This window comes from Chiroxiphia lanceolata, chromosome 6, assembly GCF_009829145.1.
Source record: "Chiroxiphia lanceolata isolate bChiLan1 chromosome 6, bChiLan1.pri, whole genome shotgun sequence".
In the NCBI taxonomy this organism is placed as follows: Eukaryota; Metazoa; Chordata; class Aves; order Passeriformes; family Pipridae; genus Chiroxiphia; species Chiroxiphia lanceolata.
The window spans coordinates 50,933,313-50,956,124 of record NC_045642.1 but is presented as its reverse complement, the minus strand read 5'-3'; the positions used below and the strand labels follow the sequence as shown (position 1 = coordinate 50,956,124).

The 22,812-nt window shown below is 34.9% G+C and overlaps 1 protein-coding gene across 4 annotated transcripts in view; it reads right to left on the bottom strand.

Annotated features, from left to right (window-relative positions):
• PAPOLA (poly(A) polymerase alpha) overlaps positions 1–22,812 on the bottom strand; it is a 44,888-nt gene that overhangs the window by 17,798 nt on the left and 4,278 nt on the right. For all 4 annotated transcript variants that reach the window (XM_032690176.1, XM_032690173.1, XM_032690174.1 and 1 more), the window contains exons 2-12: positions 17,928–18,098; positions 17,257–17,323; positions 15,870–15,951; positions 15,298–15,407; positions 13,203–13,256; positions 9,713–9,824; positions 8,367–8,456; positions 8,134–8,272; positions 6,597–6,669; positions 5,015–5,135; positions 4,018–4,102 (exon numbers count right to left, since the gene is read on the bottom strand). In XM_032690176.1, the coding sequence (XP_032546067.1) occupies positions 4,018–4,102; positions 5,015–5,135; positions 6,597–6,669; positions 8,134–8,272; positions 8,367–8,456; positions 9,713–9,824; positions 13,203–13,256; positions 15,298–15,407; positions 15,870–15,951; positions 17,257–17,323; positions 17,928–18,098 (1,104 nt within the window). The remainder of the gene's footprint in view (positions 1–4,017; positions 4,103–5,014; positions 5,136–6,596; positions 6,670–8,133; positions 8,273–8,366; positions 8,457–9,712; positions 9,825–13,202; positions 13,257–15,297; positions 15,408–15,869; positions 15,952–17,256; positions 17,324–17,927; positions 18,099–22,812) is intronic.

The window sequence follows — 22,812 nt, the reverse complement described above, 5'->3', positions numbered from 1 at the left end:
CATTTGTTTAAAGTCAAAAATAACACCATGAAATGTGGTTTAAAAAAAATTATATCTACATTTGAGAATTGTCTGAAGACACTTATCTGAAACTTCATAAGGAACGTTTCGTCTGATGATAATTCTTAAGCTCTCAATTATATTCCAGGATAATCAGTGTATACTCACTGTCAGTAGATTTCAAAGAAAGAGTATACAAAGCAAGAATGGTATTTTAAGTAAAGAAGCCCAAGGACAGTGGAATGGGAGACCATCACTTTAAACTTGAGTTTGTAAAGAGGGAGATGAGGGAACCTTACATGCCTACAGACAGGTTTTTCAGAAGCTTAGCTGGGAAGTCTTTAACATTCTAAGTCATTCAATGCAGCACTCTACACTGATATGGCATGTTTAGGTACCTTCAGTGCAGGATTTAAAGAACAGTAGTAACATGAGGGACTAGACCCTAGTACACACATCTCTCATAGAAAGGAAAGCAAGGTCAATGGTGGTCAAAAATTATGGTGCAGAGTCCTCTGATGCTATTACATGCCTTCAAATCACAACAGTAAATCCAAATCAACAGCTACATGTTTCTGTACTTATCTTTAGGTGGCAAGAGACAAAACCCTGCTAAAAACTACAGTTCTCTGCTTCAGTCACAGAATGTCAGTGAAACAAGAAATGGAAAAGAGACACTTGGAGAAACTTCTTCCCTGTTCTGAGAGATATGAAGATAAAATGCCCTATAAGTTTTTTGCATTTTGTTAGTATTAACTGCTTCATAATAAAATGTTATGGAAAAAGAGAGTAAGGGTCCTTTACTCAAATTCTGTATGAGAAGTTACTAGTTTCTAATATTGATTTTTTCTAAACTTGCAGAATCTTTAACTCAGTAGGAAAGACATTTAAGCTTTTTATTGTTTTTAACTGTGTACAAACCAGAACAGATAAATCTCAAATCTGCAAGTATTTGAAGAAACCAATTTTCCAGCTACTTATTAAAAGCAGTTCTTTGAAACATTCTGAAGAACTATTTAAAAAAAAGACTAATTTGGCTATGTCTATAAGTCTCAGCTAGTTAGTAGGCACCTAGAAAAAAAAACCCTAAGCCTTATTTATGAAAAAATAAGTAATGATTAACTATTCTTGCTCAAATAGTGCTAGCTGAAAAAAATAAAAGATGCAATTTCTCCCCATTCCCCCCCACCTGTTAGTGCTGAGAGGGAATTATTCAATGGAAATTTCCTACTGCCATTTTTAGTAAAAATGAAATAGCACGAGCTGTAAAAAATTAAGATATACTTAGTTTGAAGAGTCCAAGGTATTACTGCTAAATTTTGTAAAGAAAAGACTTGTTATAAGTTCCTCATTTGTATTGTTATCACAAACCATATGTCTAATTCAGAAGTACCTATTACTTAATTATAAAGAAGGTCTTAGGTTAAGTTTCTCTCTCAGTGATGACTTTCAGATATCGGGTATTATTTTGAAGTATATGGGTTTAGGTTTTTTGTTTGTTTGGGGTCTTGGGGGTTTTTTTTGTTTGGCTGGTTGTTTTAGAAATTGATGGTGTTTCTCACTGTCAGTACTCTTTTCATAAAAATAATCTAATGTAGATAGTATGGAATTGTAATACACTATTAACACAAGTATTTCTAAAAAACCCCAAATTATAAGTCATACTACCTGGGGGAAAAAAAAGAAAAACAACTGAGAACACCTGAACGTGTTCATTTCAATTTTTCTTTATTATCTGTCCAGGAATTATACTTCATACAGTACTTTTAAGTCCTATAAAGCCAAGTGTTCAAACCACCCTTTTCAGAGGTATAGTTATATTTTACTTATTTAGCAGTGTATCTCTTTATTACAGGGAAAGAACAAGCTATAGCTCATTAAATGAGTGCTATTTCTCTCAAAATCACACTGCTCTCTTGGTCTTAAGCTATAACCATTTCATTCTCACATAACACTTGATGCTCATGTTATATCCATTTGAAATTATCCTTGTCACTGCCGTAAAGTGTAAAACACCGTATATGTTCTAGCACGTATATGTTCTTTGTTGTTTTTCCCTACATCTGAAAAATTTAAACCTACATGAAGAGCAGATAATACATGTTGGAACTCCCTAACTCCAAGTAATTGCTGACATTTAAAAAATAAGAAGAAATAAGTAAGAGCAGATTTCCTCATTTTCCCAATTTCTAATCTGTTCCTACCATACAAGTATGCAGTAGCCCATCTTTTTCCTTAGTCACAGATCATCAAAGTTTATTTTAAACACAGATAGTAAGTCAAAAGTGTTTATGAACAATAGATATTTAGCAACTAATTGCCATTGAGAGTGATACAGATTATTGAAGCTATGCTTTCAGAGATTAAAAGAAATGTTTGTCTCAGAGCAAGGGTAAGATGTTCTCTTATCTGGCAGAGCATTCACTATACACTGCTATGAATTTCAGCAGAACATGCCAAGGTATCTACAATTTAAACAGGAGAAGAGTGTGAAGAGGGGAAAAAAAAAATTCAAACATCTAGCTTTCAGATGGAGATTTGACCAAGAGTGTCACATTTGCTGCATACAGATGACTGCATATAAAGATCTATTTTGTAAAGGTTACTAACTAAAGCTTTAAAATTAACCTACTAACAGAAAATAGAAAATATTCAGCAATTTGAATTAAAGCAAGCTCCATAATACCACTCCACAGTTCAAATAAATAAAATTAGATCAAAGAATTTTTGCGCAAAACAGAAAACCTGGATACATAATGTTGAACAAGAGAAGATTTTATTGCTAGAACTGGTAAAATGGCTAAGGTGATACACAAAAAAACTATGTTAAAATAGAGATTATTTCAAATGACATTAAATGCTTCCTATTTTTTCCTAGATGTGAAAGAAACAAAGAAAAGGTGCTAGGGAACTTATTAGCAAACTCTTGAGCAGAAACTAATTTGTCTGCAGTCTATTTTTACTTAAAAAAAAAAAAAAATATAACTTAACAGTGCTCTTTTATGTGTTTTCAAATTTAAACTCCAAAGATGAACATAAAAGCCATCCAAATGTTTTAAAGTTTTTATCATGCAAAAGGTATAGAAACAAAACACAGACACATTATGAAGGTCATCAGTCTCTTTTAATGGGGGAACTGTATTTTTTAGATTAGTACAAAACCAACCAACCACCCAACACAAACAAGTGTAAAATATATTTGATCTTGATTCAAGAAAAATGGGTCTCCAATTTCAACTGAGGGCAAAGAAGATGTAGTCCAGATTTTAATAATCCATATTTATTGTAAAAATACAACTTTCAGCAAGTCTGTATACATTTAACAAGCTTCTGCCCCACAAGCATATTACTAGAAACTCTAAAAATGTGAAGTGTGAACTTCAGTATTTCCCTTAGAGACATTACAAAATCAGAAAAGCTGGGTGTGAAAAGAATTAATAAAGATCCAAAAGCCTTAAGCTTTAATGAAAAAAAACCCTAGTAGTAACTAGTACATCTCATAGTCAACACAATTACAAAAATATCTTTTATTATCAGAGTGAACTGTTGACTATATTGACAGAAGAAAACACAGTTTCACGTACTTATTCATCTTAAATATTGACCTTCAGAATAAGTTCTTTTAACATCTTTTTTCTGGGAGGTAAGACCCATTTTTAGAATGCTTACTGACAGCACTTAAGAACATTTCTGTTAGTCAAACCAGCTGATACATCTTCAATTTTACTGGTAGCATACCAACTGTATAGTTAACTGCTGACATTCTAAATATCTGGTCAGGGACTAACCGGTTCCTGAAATACATGCTTAAGACTCAAAAAAGTACCTGAGGAAATTATTCACTTTCTGAGAGAAAGGACAGTAGCACATTCACTCTCCCACTTTATAGAAAAATCCTAACAAAACACATTTTGGACATCTAATATATGTATATATTAAAGATCCTGTGCTACAGAGCATTATTAGGTATTTCAACTGATAAACTTAAAATATTCTGCCATGCCATAAAATACATACTTGTACTTCTGAAAGAAGTTTGGAGCTTCAAAAAGTTTGGACCACTCTGCCTTACTCAGCAAAATTTCATCTGTGATAGCAAGACCTAAATTATAAAAAAAAAAAAAAAAATAAAAATTTAAACTTTATTTTTTAAAATACAGTTTAGTACCCAAAGCAAAGACAGTTTATTAACTTACCAAAGGTTACTACAAATTATTTCCTCCCTTCAAATTCACAGTAATTTATGCACAAGGTTTACAGTCCAGTCATACTTTAAGTGGTCATTAGTTATACAAATCATGTTATTAAAAAAACCTCAGTAAGGTCTGTATAGAAATGTATTTTAATTCAAACTGATAATTCCACATGCTTTTGCTTTGTAGTGTAACAGCTCAATTTAGCCTTTTGTATATGCCACAGTAACTACTCAGTTTAAAGAACAAAGATATGGGGTTTTCTTTACATTATTTGAATCATCCCTTGTGCAAGGCATTGTACGAGGCAAAGAAACAGTGAGACAGGAAGCTACTGCTCTGGCTGAGAGAACTACTGGTAGTTGCTCCCTGCATCAAATCTACTTCTTGCTTTGATAACATCTTCTCTTATCTGCTATAATTATTCAAGTACATCACTAGGATAAATCCAGAGGACTCATCTTCGAGCAAGTTTAATTTCTCACATGGAACTACTACGCTTATCATCCATGTGGCACAACACAATCTAAAGCAGTAAAATAAAGTTATTGTACGATTAGTTCTAATTTTCAGAGCACAAGGCATTCTATTTAATTACCTCAGTTTCTAAGCATGAAGGACAGATCTGCAGAAGCATCTACTAAATTTGCAACTTTAACCATTGTTAAGCCTAACAGGCCGAGCTCTACCTCCCTCGAAATAGAGTCTCATGTCAATATGTTATTTAACATCCACCCACCTCCCCTCTTGCAAAGCATACCCACAATGAAACTATTTTAAATCTGTCTGAAAACATATAGAGAGCATAAGATAATACTTACCTTGTTTAAATTCCTCAACCATGACCATCCGTGTGGAAACGGACACATTGTACGTGGAGTTCTGCTGTGGGTATGCTGGTGTAATTATAGGCATAAGATGGTACCTATCACTGGGGTTTACCTACATATAACAACAGCCAATCAGTTTTCTTCAAGCATACATATCAGTTAACAAATTTGGATTTCTCCTTTCACTACAACCAAGTCTTAAGTTCTAAGAGACCTTAGTTTGCAAAGCAAGAGTTCAGAGAAAGTTTAGAAAACAGGATAATGGCTTCCACAAAGGACATTATTCTGACCCAAGTGATGTGGGAGGGCAGTAACCTGTCAGCACATCAAGTTGCAGGAATTTCTGAGTCCTGAACAGAACAATTTCCCTCTTCAATAGAAATTAGCTTGTGATCATATGAAACCAAGGATACCTCATCACCATATGAGCACCTTCTGCAGAATGACTGTCTTCAGACCTTGCAAAAGATGTTTTATACTTTATTTCTGCAACATTACTGAAAATTAAGAGCCAGTTTAAGAAAAGAGGCTCTAGGCAACCTGACAGAAGCATCACTTGCATTAACGTATCTTTTATTAAATGGCACACAGGGTAACAAAAAATGGGACACAACATACACACAAAAAATACATTAAAAATATAATTAGGTTAGCAAACTTGTAGAAGGTAGATAAAGCCACCATTAATTTAGCCCACTTTCATTAGCTACTACAACACAGACAGTTCCCGTCACACACTGACCTCAAACCCCCTGTCTCAGGAATAACGGACTCAAGAACAAGTTTTCAACTGTCTCATGAATTTAAATGTGAACTTTTGTCAACCAGCAAAAAACAGATTTGAAGTACAAAGGGGCATACAACTCAACCTCTGATGCTTACACTAGTCACCAAAAAAAAGATTAGTTGAACACCAACTATTCTATGATTGACAAAACAGCATTGAACACACTCATGCTATGCCCTCCTGAAACCTCAGAATGTGAGCCGTGCATCTGCTGCAAGCTGTTTTATTGACTGCCTGAAGGACGTTAATGTCCAATGTCTTTAGTGTAAGTGCTACAAAGATGGAGATCAAATATTATAAATAATATACAAAGCAACTAAAAGACTTCAAGTTATGATCTTCTTTGGTCCAAGACGAAAAGACACATTGCTACAGTTATATGGAACCAAACCTATCCAGGTGTGACTGTTGCACTAAAGTGAATTCAAGATACTTGCAAAGGTAACAAGTTTAAAGTCATAAGCAAACCATTTTAAGATTAGCAATTTTCCAAAAATGCATTGATTTAAGGCATACATCTAATTATGCTTAATTTTTATTAAGATCACCTATTGCAAGAGTTGGGAGCAAATAGTACATTGTTCAGCAAGCGTGCTTCAAGCGTTCAGTTCAGAAAATTAAGGTAAACTTTGTTCCATATTCAGGAGAACTAGAGGTTACTTTCGAAGAAGATATAACACCACAACATTAAGTTTAATAAACCCAAAATGAAGTTCACCTAGGATTCTTTAAGCAACCAAATTTATTGTACAGTGTGACTTAGAGGGGAAAAAATAACACACTAACCCTTGGGTCCCATACAGGCAAATTAAGATTGCATTCTTCTGGCTGTTTCAATAGCACTGGATTTGGCCATTCCCTGTTCAAAAAGATTGTAGCACTGAATAAGACTATTGGATACAACCATGTATGTTCAACAAACAATACTTTTGAATGCGATCCTTCTTAACTCTGCTCTCAATATAAATCACCATTTCCTCAAGACTAGGCTGGTCTAACAGGGGTTGTTTAAATAAGCTGTATTGCTGAACTACAAGACAGCAGCTATTAGCTTCTCCAGGGTAGCATAACATTGAATTTTCTGTCTTTTATAACTACTGGTTTAGGTAATTAAGTTAAACTCCTCTAAATTCTTCCTAAAATATACCAATCAAAGAGAAATTCCTCTGTGAAGATTGACATTGGGTCCACCTTCAAGCTCGCTGTTTCATGGGCGAACTACAGAAAAAACAGCCAGCACGTTTACAGCATCATTACAAACCATATGTATTAAAACAAAATTTATAACCAAGACAAAAAGAAACCATGTTGAACGAAACACTAAAAATAACCATTCTGTTCTTCAAGTTGTCTTACCCCCTGAATAAAGCTATCTTCCTATAAAGAGTACAAGTCAGTTAATCTCTTGGAATTTGTACATTAACGCTCCTACATTATGTATGTATAAAATGGACAGAAGTACAAGAAACACATTAAAAAGACTGCAACCCATTACCATCTACTATTTAATGTGGGAAAAATATTACTTAACACTACGTACCTCATGGAGGCTATAAAGCCTATGAATGAGACAGTGCAAGTGTGCAAATATCTTCACATTAAGAAGAAAAAACACTATACTTGAAGTAAAGCAACACCTTAGTATAACACCTTGGGACACAACACAGTGTCTCATGAAGAATACAGGTATCCAGACATGGTCTTTCAAGGAAAACAGTATTCATTTGTAATCTGCGAAGTTCACTTTTGTCCCATTCATTCTAAATTTATTTAGAATGTTCCCATCAGAGTTATTCAAACGATCTTTCTGAAGTAACTGGCTCAAGAGTATGAAACTGTATGTAATCCTGCAACACCCACCACTCCACACTAACAAGATTAAAAACTACATTTTTGCCACTGCTCCTGCTAAACTGCATTTAAGCTATGTGCCTAAACCAGATACTGGCATACATCCTTTATCAATTAACCCAGTACCCAAGTGTTAAGAGATTTTAAATTTTGAGGTGTCTGCTATTATTTTGAACTATATTAAGTATTCTATCTGAAGATTAAAGTTGAGTTATAAAAAATACATGAGAAAATTTTAATTAGGAACTGGGTGGTTTCAGTTTGGGTACTTTAAGAACGAGATATGTTGGATGACTTATTGAAAATCTCAAGTGAACATATTTCTGGTGGCACGAACAATGCTTCTAACTATGGCCTTAACCTGGTAACAGCTAAAAATAGTACCATAAAAACAGGACTAAAATTTAGTGTCTACAAACAATTTTATTTTAGTTTAATCTAAATTAAAACAAAACAAAAAAAAAAAACATACCATTTAGAAAATACCAAGAAAAATTTATGTACAAGAGTTGATGCTATTGCATTTGGATAAAGCTGGCAAGTTCTTGCTACTAGCATAGCCCAGGAAACACCGCCAAGGAAACCTAGTATATTGGAATAGATGTTGTGGCCTGTGGATTGAGAAGGAAAGAGATAAAAAGAGAGATATCAGTAACCAATAACAGGTAATGAAAACTTCACAAATTTTGAAATAAAACTGCTTACGTTTTGCCCACAGTTTGATAGCTCTCAGTGTTAACCTGAAGTTGTCAATGTTTGGTACTAGATGCAGAATTTCATCGGTTACCCGGCAACCTGCAAAAGAAAGAATCCATTACAATTGCTGCCTCCAAAGTTTTTGCTTGCTTATCCTCCTTCACCTCCAAAGCTATCAAACTTTTTAGATCAGGATGCTGGAAACTCATCTCATATTCTGATCAGTTTTGTTTTGAATTAGAAAGCTTAACATATTTTCATTTGACTTTTTCTTCATTTTTACAGCAGCACTCAGGTAGACAATTCATGTGTGCGTAACTAGTTTTGGACTGCTACTTGATTTTCTGTTACTAATGAACTGTACAAGCTGTTGAAGAAACAAACAAGTTCTGCTGCTATGTGAATACATGCAGTTTATCATAGAATGCAAGGGCAAATTAAAAAAGGTATGAGTCTTCATGAACCTACAGAAAACCTGCTAGTCATAGGTCAAAGCTTTGAATTTATAAGAACCGGCTAAAAAGAATTGTTTTAAGCATACGAGTTGTATCACTACTATGGGATATTTTCAGACTTAAGATCACATTACAGACAGCAATATTAACTGTTTGACTTTTTTTTTTAATCAGGAATAGTTTTTCATTGTTACTAAGTAGTTGCAGCGAACTGTTTGTAAGAAAATAGTGTTATCTAAGACTAAGGGTTCCTTTCAAAGCAAGTAAGAGGCAAGTATGAATTCTAGAGACTGCACAGATACGAATTTCACAGAACAGTATAAGCAGCTGTGATAATCTCAAATCATCAAGTTTTTAGCTCATAACAGAAATCAGTGATATCTCACATGCTCCTCTTTCCTACCAAGCTGCATCCAAGCTGAAGCCCCTACTATCCTGTATGTAAATTACCATTTTTTAAGCTACGGTACTGTAGAGAAGTTAAGGTCACACAAATTATTAGTAAGCTACTAAAGACCTGAATTCAAACTGACAAGGATTTTGATATGTTCAATCTGAAGACATTTTATGTATGTTTATGCACAATAAAACACATACAAATTAAAAACTAAACACATCGTTATTTACAGAAATAGGTAGTGCTCCATACAGAAGTCTTGCAACTCCCATTAATTTCCAGAACCATTTAATAACCAAATAAAATTAAAAAATTATAAACAGTCTGGTCAACAAGAAACAACCCTTCTCTCCAAAAAAGATACATAAAACTGTCTACAATTTTATTTCTAGATATGAAGCTGCTGTATTTTCAGTCAAGTCCATAACTACTGTATCAAAGAACTTAGGATACTTATTTTAAGATTAGACAAGAAGTTGATACACAAAACCATACATACATACCATTAAGACTTCGTATGCATCTAATGTCTAAATTTTTAAGTAGGCTGTCGTCTCGTAGGTCTAAGTCTTCAGGAATAGTTTGCAGTGCTAATCTTGCAAACAAAATATCGATCTTAAAAAAACCAAAAGAGATAAGACATTAGAAAACTGTTCTTTGCTCTGTAGAATTACTTCTATAAGTCATTTTCATCAAGTTTACTAATAAAACCAGTAGTCTTCCCAGTACAAAGAATCCCTTTAAATAATACATGCTAACATCCTTCACAGACATTAAAAGAAACACTTTCAGATGCTTCATCTATCTTTTGGCTCCTTTTCCAAGAGGATAAAATACACATTAAGATTTATATAGAACCAGGACAAACAAAAACTATACTGACTATTTTTATGTAAATAAAAATCCTTCGGGGACAAGCACCATTTCTAGGTCCAGAATATAAAATTCTGCCACATCAGAGTAAGCCATGAAAACATAAACCTAGTTTTAACCTAAATATTCTCAAATATTTCAGAGAAGAATTCTAGAGAAGACTGAGGGGAGACCTCACTGCAGACTTCAACATCCTCATGAGGGGAAGTGGAGGGGTAGGTACAGATCTCTTCACTCTTGAGACCAGTGACAGGACCTAAGGAAATGGCATGAAGCTGAGCCATGAGAGATTTAAGCTGGATATCAGGAAAAGGTTCTTCACCCAGACCACGGTTGGGCACTGGAACAGACGCCCCCAGGGAAATGACCACAGCCCCAAGCCTGACAGAGTTCAAGAAGCATTTGGACAACATTCTCAGGCACATGGTGGGATTCTTGGGGTGTTCTGTGCAGGGCCAGGAGCTGGACTCGATGATCCTTGTGGGTCCCTTGCAATTCAGTATGTTCTATGATTCTATGAAAATTATCACTGAATTACAGAAAAAGTAGAAGACCTTTCCCATCTAGCCCTGTAAAGCACACACATAACTAGCTGCCTCTGTACAGGACCAGTATTTATGAGGAGTCTACATATCTGACTACAGAAAACAAAGGTCTGAAAATTCAGCAAGCTGCTGAGCAAGTGTATACATTTTGAAATTATGCACAACTTCTTTGCTATTACTTCTAAAATACTTTACACCATAACAGCTTTCCTAGGCCAAGAACATCTAAAATACTATTCAGCGCTGAGCTAGAGTTTTATACTGCCCGATACACAAGGACACTGCACAGAGTGGAGAAGTCAGTTTGCCTTTTTATCAGCCAGTTGATGACAATACAAAGCACATATCAGCAGCCTGTCTGGTAGACAACAAGGGCACTTCACCAGATGAGGCTTTTTAACATAAACTGGTATCACTTGACCCACAAGACAATGAAATATCCAGTGCTATTGCGTCAAGAACAAAACTGGTTTAGTTATATTAAAATTATTTCAGATAAAATGAAGCTGAAGATACCTTAAAGACCTTTTTGTAGGTACTTAAAACTTCGCATCTGCCTGTTATAAACTATGAAGTGATTCACAGAAAAGTAATATCTAAAGTATTCAATGCATTTCTTATTTCGAAGTCCTTTATAGCTGGTCTTATCAACAATCTGCATTGCAAGCAGAAGTTCCTACTTAAGTCAAAAGTACTACTTCTCAATGTAAAACAAGTTCAAAATTAACTTCAGCTTCAAGTTCTGCTCTGATCTCTAGAAGGTCTAGCACTGAAGATTCAAAGCTCATTAACAATAAAAGGATTTTTCAAATAAAGAAATTAATAGTCTGTCCTATGTAACTGGGGGGATGAGGGGGAGGCAATCAGTATTCTACATGAAGAACAAAAAAATCAAGAAGGTTGTTGTTTATTTTAAGCAAGAACATAAAATCCATATGTAAAAACTGGTATTGTAAAAAACTTCTGAAGTTTTACTGAAAGGATCATCACAAAACTAAACTCCTTTAGTTCTAACTCCTGACATGTTTTGTCCGGATTCGCAAAAGGAAAATTAAATTAAAATCTTTTGAGACTGACAAAACTGATCATCACAATCATCAGAAATTGTGGCCCAACATTTGTATATACAAAGAGTGTGCTTGCCATAAGATAGCGTTCAAGACCAGAGAACTCTCATGCACTGTCAGCAACATGAGTTAAGTCTCAGTCATAAACCTAAGCCCATCAGAGCCCATCATAAATTACTATACTGGAACAAGATACTACTTTTAGAGTAAACACTCCCTTTTTTTTCCTATTTAGGCTTGTACTTTGAAGTTCATGTTTTCAGTAGGAGACACAACACTGGCTTGAATGCAAATAACTGGGGGAAAAAAACAAGCATACAACGAAAAAACCAAACTCACCAGGACAGTTACAGCAAGTTTCGACATTTAGAATTTATACATTGGCTATGTAAATAGAAAACAGATTCTCCAGAAAAATGTTTCTAATACCCAACTGTAGATAAACAGTAATAAAATGGTTGACTCAGATGCAGAATCACAGGCTATGTTACTGCACAGTATCACATTTCTCTGTACATTGCTTTCACTGGGAGAATACACCTCTTTGCCTAAGTGTCAACTAACACAAATATTGATTGAAAAGACAAGTTGGATTAATGAGGGCAAAGGTTCATCTTCCCAACACACAAAAATTGCCAGTCCCCTAACTATGACCATTATAACTGCAAGGTAGAAATTTAACTCAGAGTGGGAGAGAAGGAACTGTCCCATCTTGCATACAATACTATCCCATGTCATTTGCCAGAAGATTAGCACGGGAATTCTTTCCCCACTGTGAAGTATCCCTCTTACACCCACCAGTTACTGGTTGATGTAATCCAACTACAAGTCTGATGAAGTGTATAAATAGTCCATGTGTTTTTGTCTTGTCCTCAAAAAAGATGACATATTGACTATATAAGTCTGAGAACCATTACCAGAACATTATTCCTGTTTTCTTAGGAAAAAAATCAAGTTAAGCAAGTTCAGCACTCCATGACAGATGATCAGTCAGGCTTACAGGCATCAAAACCATTGTTTTGGTCATGTGTTTACAGACATGTGAAGAGATCAGGACAAAGGGGATACCCAGCTTGCCTTCAGCAGTACATTTTTGAGAACTATAGACCACAACTTCCTATAATGTAAGACACTAAAACACATCTTTCATGCTTGGACAGTTAACCATTAGCAGTCAAAACATTATAGAGGCCACACTATGAATATAACTTCTATTCAATGTTACCTCTAAATAATGCCAATACTGGTACTCTACAGGTCAGTAAACTAGTCAGTACAAGTGGGTAGCAGTGCCAAAAAAAGAACAAGGAGATATTCTGCAGCTTTAAGTCCGTCAAGAAAAAATTCTTCCAGTCTTAAATCTCCACACAACTGAGGACTGATGTCAAGGACTTGGGTATGAACTTAAGAGTCACTTAAATAGCACTCATATTAATAAATGAGTTATAAAGATCTTAAACATTGTTTTAACCACGTTCTACCAAAACAAATTAAAATATGATCTTTACCTCTATTCCATCAAAACAAAGTTTAATAACTGGGACAAAAGCTTCTTCAACAGCCTGGGGGAAAAAAAGTTGTATTTTATTTTAAGTATAAAGAACATTTACAAACAATAGCTACCAGGTCTAAACAATTATAATAAAATGCTACTTCTGTTTTCAGCTTGATTTTTGTTATCAATGTCTTTCTCCACTTTTGAGGATTTATGCAGTAAGCACTAACCTACTACGTGCTGCAGTTGTAAAAATGTTCATTATAATCCAAACTTGTACCAACCAGCTCTGCTGATGTTACCCCAGGGTCCAACCCTCTTTCTCCCTACATACAGGACATGATCAACCATCTTTTACTCCTCACAAATATCTCTAAGTATTCCAAGGCCAAGCTATGGGGATTCTTAGCCTAAAAGGCCTCTTATTTCTGTTTCTACAGACAGTATTTTATGAGAAATGAGAAGACAACTGTGTAACCATGGAGTCTGACTTGAGATTAGCTCAGATGGTAGAGCATGGTGCTAACAACACCAAGGTCGTGGGTTGGATCCCTGTATGGGCCATTTGCTGAAGAGTTGGACTCGATGATCCCTGTGGGTCCCTCCCAACTCAGAATATTCTGTGATTCACCTAAACCAGTTGCAAGTCGCCAGTCTCCAGAGCTTGAGTATCTTTTCTAAACGTGGTAAATAATAAGGTACTTTTACAAACAGTACCCATGATGAAACTCTAGGACTTCACGTTTACTCTGCCATCTGAATACCATTTTCCTGAACTGAGCATCCAAACTAAATGCAGATCTGTAGTACACTGGTTTTGTAAAAGCAAAGAATGCTGCCTAGCCACTAAATACTATGAACTAGTATACACTGTTCCAATAGTGTTTCAGTTCTTAACAAGAGGAGGAGACAATGTTTACTTAAGGTTAAGTTACCATTACTGATTGGCAGGATGAATCCTAAGCAAAACACCAAAGTTCACAAGTCTCTCACACTCACTCACTAGAGCAACCATTAAGAAAGTCTCCATTCCCCAAAAGATGGAAATGTACAAACTTTCTTAGAACTAGCCTGAATGATTTAAAAGTGTTGACTCCCCAACCTAAAAGTTATTTGCATCACTGCAGGGCTACACTGAACAGCATACATACCTTGCTGCCAAATCAACTACATTACCTGCAGTTAAGAGTTTACAGCAAAGTTGAATGGAAATCTGAAAATCTGAATCCTCTCAATTATAGCATGTGGATTTAAAGATTACTAGAAGTGTTCAGATAATAAAGCATTCAAAACAGTTGTTTCACTGCATATAGTATTACCAGCAGATGTTTGCACTACCCTGGTAGTTACCAACTACAGGATGCATAGAGTGGAAGAATGTTGCAGACACAGTTCTGTTTATTTTATGAGAGCAGGACTAAAAACAAAGACTTGCCAGCAACTATCTTCACCTATAAAAAAAGAATTGCAGCACCAAAAATTTACTCTGAGCCAATACTGAGACGATTAAAGCTCCCACCAGTTCGCCTAGCAAGGCTTGTCATTTAGATATAACAGAAACAAAATACTGTGTATACTACTGTCTTCCACTACTACAAAGGAAATCTTCGATTTTACACACTAAAAATCTTGCACAAGCATCTAATAATGAGACACACTAAAAATACAACTTCCCTTTTCAAATGCACAGTCAATATAAAAGGTTTAGTTAATATCAACCAGTGTAACTGGTTACATGAGCACAAAATTATAAAAAAGCAGCATAAAACTTTCATTAAACACACACAAGTTTGGTCCTGATCCTTTTCAGTCTAACATTTACATTGGTACGTGCCTGCTGCTAGACAGTAAGCAGAAATTTTGCCATATCAACACACATACTAGGAAATGGTTCTGCCATCCAGATTTTTAAATGAGTGTCACTATTAAGTGGGAGCAGAGAATATTTGGAAGAATCTCTATTTCAACTCTGGTGATAGGTTTTGCTGCAGGTGAAGTAAAAATCCACTGCAAGCCTCAATACTAAAGTTATAGTTACTTATTTAATGCACCACTATTGACTTTTCCGAATCCTCAGGTGAGTGAGCTGTACCAGACATTTCACATACCCTCAGATCTTTCACTTCTTCTTGTTGTTTTAGTTTTTCATAAAATGATGTGAAAAAATCACTTCTTTCAACATGTCTTGGTGCAACACAGAGGGCATCAATATCAGCACCTGAAATTGTTAATTAGCAGAAGTAAATTACTCAGCACTTCACATGCATGGAATGCCACCAATAGACAATTATTTTTTCTTTAAATTAAACAAGAATATTTCTTTTCTTATCATGTGGAATGTTTTTTCTTTGGAAATGCTAAGTCAAATGAAAAAAGTTTACGGCCATTAAACATACTGAACACATACATACACTCGTTTCAATTGTGGAACATTTGTAGTAATTTTCAAAGAACAAAACATAAGAATTTAAGTATACAACTTCCTCTATTTTTAAATAATTTCCAAATTTTTTGTCTGTTTCTCAATCCATGATAAAAACATAATATAGGAATATATTTATTTATAATGAAGACCATATGGTTGACCAAAAAAATGAAGAAATCTAACACCACCTCAAAAGACAGCAAGATCAGTCATTAGCTCAAACACATGGATTTTTATCATAAAAGTAAATGTTACCTTTTGTATGAACCCCTAATCTATAGGATCCAAATGTAAAAATTTTTCCTCCAACGTTTTCTATTACAGACTGTGGAAGATTCTAAACAGAGGAAATAAGATTGGTTATTTAACAAGTTATAACAACACACACAATTTATTTTAAAACAAGAGGAAAAATGTTCCACAAAATTTACGCTGTTTAACCACTGAAATAATAACCTCAGTATTTACAGAAAGGACTGAGGTACGTTTGCCACTTGGGAACTACTTGTACCATTTCAACTACATTACATATTACTGCCTTAAACCTCCTAATTGTTCTATTGATTCTACACTTCAGGTGCAATAGCTTTATAACATTACAGAGGTCAAACACATTTTGCTTCACTCAGGCATTTTAGATTGACTCAGAAATTGATGATGGATTCCAATTCAGAGCAACACAAAAATACTATGTATAATATCAGCGTTTATTAAGTTACTTCCAGAGACACCCATACTATACATAGACTTTAAATAAAAATTTGTGTTTGGGAGAGATATTTATTTTATGTTCAGATTGTTCAGGTACATCTATTAAAGTTGCTAGATTTGTATCATCTATAAAAACTTGTTGAATCCACAGTACTGTGGGCAAAGAGAGTTATCCTTTCATAACAGGATACAATGCTACAATCTGAGACCCTACATGAATGGCTACACAGTGGAAGATAAAATAAATCGAAAACTGTATTTTGCAATGTATATTGATTAATTTAAGTAACTTCCAATTTTACACCAGTCATGAAGTAAGTCACTATTTTGTTTTCAAGGATCAAGACTAATATAGCAGGGCTGTTCCTGCCTGTAATCTTGTTCAGAAGGGTACAGAATAAATAAAATCCCAAGTATACTCAGAGCAAAATTGCTTTAAAATTTCGGCTTTTATTCCTAAAAAAAAGACACTTCTTTGCAAGCCTACAATCATTAAAAAAAAATGTGTGGGGGGGCAGGGGTTACTATAACCTGGCAAAAACACTAACAGCATTATCAGTCTACAAAAGTAACATTAGAGGATTCACATTAAAGAAAACAACCACAGACCATAAAGATGCAAGAAGTACATTTTAAGATCTAGTACTGTCTCACAAAGCCAAAATATTTAAGCATATAATTAATACAGTACTATATGCATGAATTTTGACAGAAAGTCAAGTTACATCTATCAGTTTCTTCCTTTGACAAGGTTCTACTTTTAAGGGATGATGCTGCCTGGTAGCAAAAGAATCTACACAAAGATGGTATTTGTTTTCAACCCCAAATCTAAGGTTCACCCCTTTTAGACTAGGAACATATTTTAGAATTATCTTCCTAGAGCAGTCATAGAATCACAATACAAGCAATTCCATGTAAAATACATCCATACCTTGCTTTCACTGATTTCCCGTATCCATTCTTTTACCAAGTTATTTAATTTTCCCAAAATCAGAATCCTATTGATAAAATAGCAGAATCACAGGTCATGAACTTAGATGAAACTAGTAGTATTTTAAGACCTTGATCATCATTACACAGTAAGTCAACTACAATAACACTGCCGATCTAATTACAGATCTTTTTATATATATGTAGAAACAAAGTCCCTTTTAGAACATTCCCATTATATTCCCCCCTCCCTAAAAATATTCAAGTGATTTAAGCTCAAAAAAAATGCAAGCATGCAAGGCATACACACATTTTAGATACATGAATCCTATTCATTTTCAAAATAAAACTTTGATTCATATAACACATACATCTAAAAGAACAGTGAGAAGCAGTACTGCAAGGAAAAAAAAAACCTCTAGAACACTTAATAAGGATAAGGCCCACAAAACAGCAATGATGGGGGAAACATGCAAGCCAGCCTCTAAAATTTAACAGTCAATTTAATTCTCTTCTGTGTTTTCAGGTATTCCTCTTAAGGTGAGAAAAAGAGCTAACAATTCCACTAGGCTTTCAAGAAAGCATTTGAAAGAACCCAAACACACTTGGGGTTCAGTAGTCAACCACACGTACCTCAAGATAGGGAAAAAACACTGTTAAGTGTTTACTCACCTGCGTTGCAGCTCTTCTTCCTCTTCAAATACGCCATAAGGTTTTAGGGTTTCAATTAATTTCTGGGTAAGCATGCAGTCAAACTCCTTGGGGGCAGCTAAACTGATAGGTGAGGTAATGCCATAATGCTTCTGTAGTTGCTGTGTTTGTGATCCCTGGGTTGTAACGGGACTAATAAAGGCAATTAAATAAAGTTACTGACAGAAACAAACAAAAAAAAATTATTTTACTTTTTCTCATCAGAGTAACAGACAAGAGATAGATACTATGAAAATAAAAAGTTAAGCCTAGTGTTAACATTCACATCCTAAATCAATGTGTGTTAAATCTGTGCTATTAAGGACACCAACAGAATTACCTTTCTCCAACTATTAATACTGATTGCAGGGTTACAACTTGCTATGAGTCATTTTCTTTTACATCAGCTGACTTCACACTCTCAAAACATTCACCTAAGTAAGGAGGCTTTAGTATATTTTGAGCCCATCAGCATCATACATTGGTTTTAAGCTGACTTCTCTGCTGGCTACCATAACTTGGTCAGTTGGACAAACCACGTCAGCTCAACCTATGTTGGCAATATTACACGTAGCCTTGCTTCATGGAGGGCTGGGCAACGGCTATTTTTTAATTCACATTATGCATTAACTTTTTTTTTCTGGATTTTTTTTTTTCATTCTACTTGGGCAAAAGCTTTATCATCAGTTTAGGCTTCTTCAACTTTCATTAAGTCTGAAGCAAAGAGAACCCTTCATGTCAAAAAGTCAAACTGACAGAGTAAGTGGAAGTCCCACTCTAGGGAGGCATAACATTCCTCTGCATATTGCTGTAATCAGTCCTTTGTGTTTACAAGTATTATATAAGATTTCTTTCATACATAATGAGAAATATTTTTATCAGGCTAACTATGTATTACATGTGGAAAAACTACAGTACAACTTCACTTTTACTTTGACAATTTATCACCATCATCTCCTCGAGATTTCATTACGCATTTCCATAAAGACTAAGTATTTAAAAAAAAACACCTAAACTTAAAATTTCTGGGAAACAACAAAACATTGCCATAAGTTAAATCCACTCTAAAATGAATCTAAGTACTATAGTTTGTTTGCAATCAAACATTCAGTCACAATGCAAGTTTCTCACAAAGCAAGTTCTAGCACATCTGCCTCTTTGCTCATTAGCAAAAAAAACCACAACACATGAGGAAAAATATGCTTAAAAAGTGTACATTAAAAAAAAAAAAGTAATCATGGGGAGTGAGGCAATGCCTGGGAACATTATTTGATATTGCTTCCTTCAGCTATGAGCTTTTAATCACCTAATGAAGAATTTGATAGCAGCTGAACAAATCATACAGACCCTACGACTTAAGGTATCAATGAAAACATTTTTTAAAAAAGCTGTTCAGATTAATTATATAAAACAGTAATTCAAATTAAGGACAAAGGAAGCCACTAAAACATTTTTTTCTCTTAAAAAAATTTTAGGAATGTCAACACAAATAGTAGCTTCAGCCACTTAGCTGCCTCTAAAAAAAGCAGTCTGAAAACAAAAGGTCTCAGTATATAAACATCCTTTGGGTATCTTGAATATTTTTACTTATACCACAAAGCAAGCAGTTACATTTGAACTACAATTTCTCCCCTTTTGCCAACTGCTAATATGAAAAAATAAATTTGCTTTTAAGATTTTTCAGTTTACTTTTACAGGTTTTTAAGGCACTGATATAAAGCAATCAGTATTTTAGCTCTGTGTAACAATTTCCTTATGGTCTGACTGCAATTTTTACACATTCATAGCAAGAAATTGTATCCAACAGATATTAGACTTCATTACAAAGGTTGGTAAAACAGTCTGGTAGACCCTGTTACTAGATTTCAAAAAAGACTCAGTGTCACTCAAAACCAGATTCTATGCAGCTGACTCCTGAAGTCCACAATGCTGACAATGGCCTCTGTCTTCCACCTGCTTGTAAGGGCCATAATTCACCAATTCAAGAACTAATAATTTAAAAATAATCTTTTGCCTTGCCTAGAAAATTACAGTACATAAAAGCCAACCAAACAGCAGATCTCTTCCCTGATCTGGTGTACACAGAACCCTGGGAGTGCAAGGTGCAGCTCTGCCTTTGCAAAACACCACACTGCCATGACTCAAACTCCTGCAGGACCACCAGAGCTGGCCAAGGGCACAGACAAACTTTGTTCACCAAACAACAGCTTTAAACAACCAATTAAATCAATCACCAGATACACACCTTTGGGAATTGTAACATAAAAACAGCTACAGTTCTTACATTTACTTTTATAATAATGGAATAAGGTTGTTGTCAACAAGTGTTTCACCTGTATTTGAGTTAATAAGAACATTTTCTCTGGGATAGTATGTAACGCTTCTTCTCCAAACAGCTACCTTCAAGAAGGTTTTACTGCTGCAGGGGGCCTGACAAGGCTTACATTTTAACACATATTAATACTGAAGAGAATATAGATTATTTCCAGACAAAAACACTTAAATACAAGCTCAATTGTTTACACCTGCGAAGTTAAGTCTAGTCTAAGGTTTCTGTAGCACACCAAAGGATATCAGAAAAGGTCCTTTGGAAAATGACAGAAAAAATAGTATGGCAAGAGTTTGTTAAAGTCAATTAAGGATTAAATAAAGTAACTGCTAGGTAATCCACACTTATTTATTAAAAAGACAGCAAGTCATGAAAGTTACTATAAAAAAAAAGTAAAGGTTTATCCTCTCCCTGCCCCTACCTCCCACAAAAATCAAGAAACTTCAAGTAAAACATTTGCTACCTGCTTTTTAAAATAAATTACCTCTGAGAAATAAACTTCTAAGTGCCTATTATTTTAACTTTAATGCTGTATTTACATGTTACATTTTAGCCAGAAAATGCTAATGATCAACACTTCCAGACTCGTCTTCTACTTTTTCCTAAAACCATGAAGATCACACTCATATTCCAATATCTTTCCTCTTGGTAAGACTTATGGACATTCTAGTTTTAACCTGTGACATGTCCAGAGAAGAGCTTAAACTACTGAATTTATTCAAATCAAGAAAGGTGAAAAGACAGGGAAGTATCAGAGCTAACCTTGTGTCCAAGAGGATTAGAGATATTAAGGCCTTGTTGGGGGGTCAATACCTTGATGGTGTGTCACATCTGCTAGTCACTGAAGTTAAGCATTAATGAAAAACAAAGTATTAAACAGCAACTGGAAATCCTATTCCAGCTACTCAATCTTGACAACAGCACAAGCAGATTTGGCACACACGTCAAGGTCTCACACAACTGAAAGCCTGAAAAAGCATGTTTAGGGCTTGTTTCTGTTTCTAAAAAACAAAATATAATAGTAACAGAAAACCCAAACAAAAAAACAAAAATCCCCAATCTTTTCTTTTAAGATCACAAAGAAAATTAAGACACAGTTTGGGGCTTTTTGGTTTATTTGTTTCTAGTCAACCACATTGTTGTAGCTCTGGTTTAACCTGGATTTTTGAAGAACATATACTGACAATTTAAACCATCTGTAACTTGGGCAGCAGCTACAGTGGATTAGTTCTAAAGTGTTATGATCCCGTATTTCACTTCAAATATTAATTAATCTCATCTCTAAGAAATGCACTTGTACTTTTTCCCCATATAAAACCACAAAGAGACACAAAGCTCTAGTTTGTGCTAAGCTGACAGCAGTACAGCTGAACAACTTTTTCTTCACAGTGTAAAGTTTTGGTAGGCCATACCTTCTTAAATCGTTGTCAATAACTACCAAATTAAAAAGAGCAGACCCTGGCAATACTAAACTGCTAAAACCCATTTTAAAAAGAGTGAAAAAGTGGAAGAAAAAAAACACAAATAAAGCTTGTAAGAGGTTTATAGTTTCGAGAGCGTACACCTTTAAATTCCTTTAAATGGAAGTGAGTGCACGTTTTTCTAAGGTAGAGGGAGAGTTTACAATGCATCTTCTAAAGATCAGGTTATAGCCTGAACACACACGGAAACAGAACACAGAGCAAATACAGGTATATCTAGGTAACACTGTCCTATATATAGCTAAGAGTTGGATACAAATTCTAAGTTCTGTACTACTGCTTTCTTCTACAACACTGGAACCCTGCTCCATTCTCAGAAGAAACTACAATCCTGTCATGAACTTCTTTGTCAAGAATGCTTTGTATTTAACCCAACTCTTACCCCACATGAAAATCCCTGTCTTTCTAAGCCCTTGTCCCTCTTCACTCCCAGTATTCTACCCCAGTTCTAATGGTAACATTTTTATCGTGTTATTTGAGTTAAGATCTTACATTTCTTATCACAAACAAAATACAGTTGCAATCACCACCACGCTGCCTAAACGTCACGTTCCTGAAATTTGGGATACTTCCCAAAAATAAAAGACAACACAAACAACAGAAATCTTAAAAACACATGGCATAATACTGAACAAATTTTAACAGTTTAAATCCCACTGAATTTTCAAACTTGTTCAGATACTAAAACAAAATACACAACTTAAGGAATCTCAATGACTATCCTCGCTTCTTTATTTGCCTCTACTGATTACCTCAGTAAAATTTATCCCTTCTTATGTACTGATGTAAGACACCAAAGTCAGATTCCCAAAGCAATACTGGTCATCACACCATCTGGTTAATCAGCTGTAACTAAATTCACAGGGCTCAAGCTCCACTGTGCCCAATTTCAGATAAAGTCTGTTGAAGGGGTTTGTTTGCTTCTTTTAAAGTTTCCTCCAACAACAACTGAGTGGCAATTTCAGACTGAAATTTCTACTTTAATGCTAACAACATCACTCTACGCAGAGTTTCAAAAATCTAGGCAGGAAACCTTAGTGAAGTCTGTACAAATCAG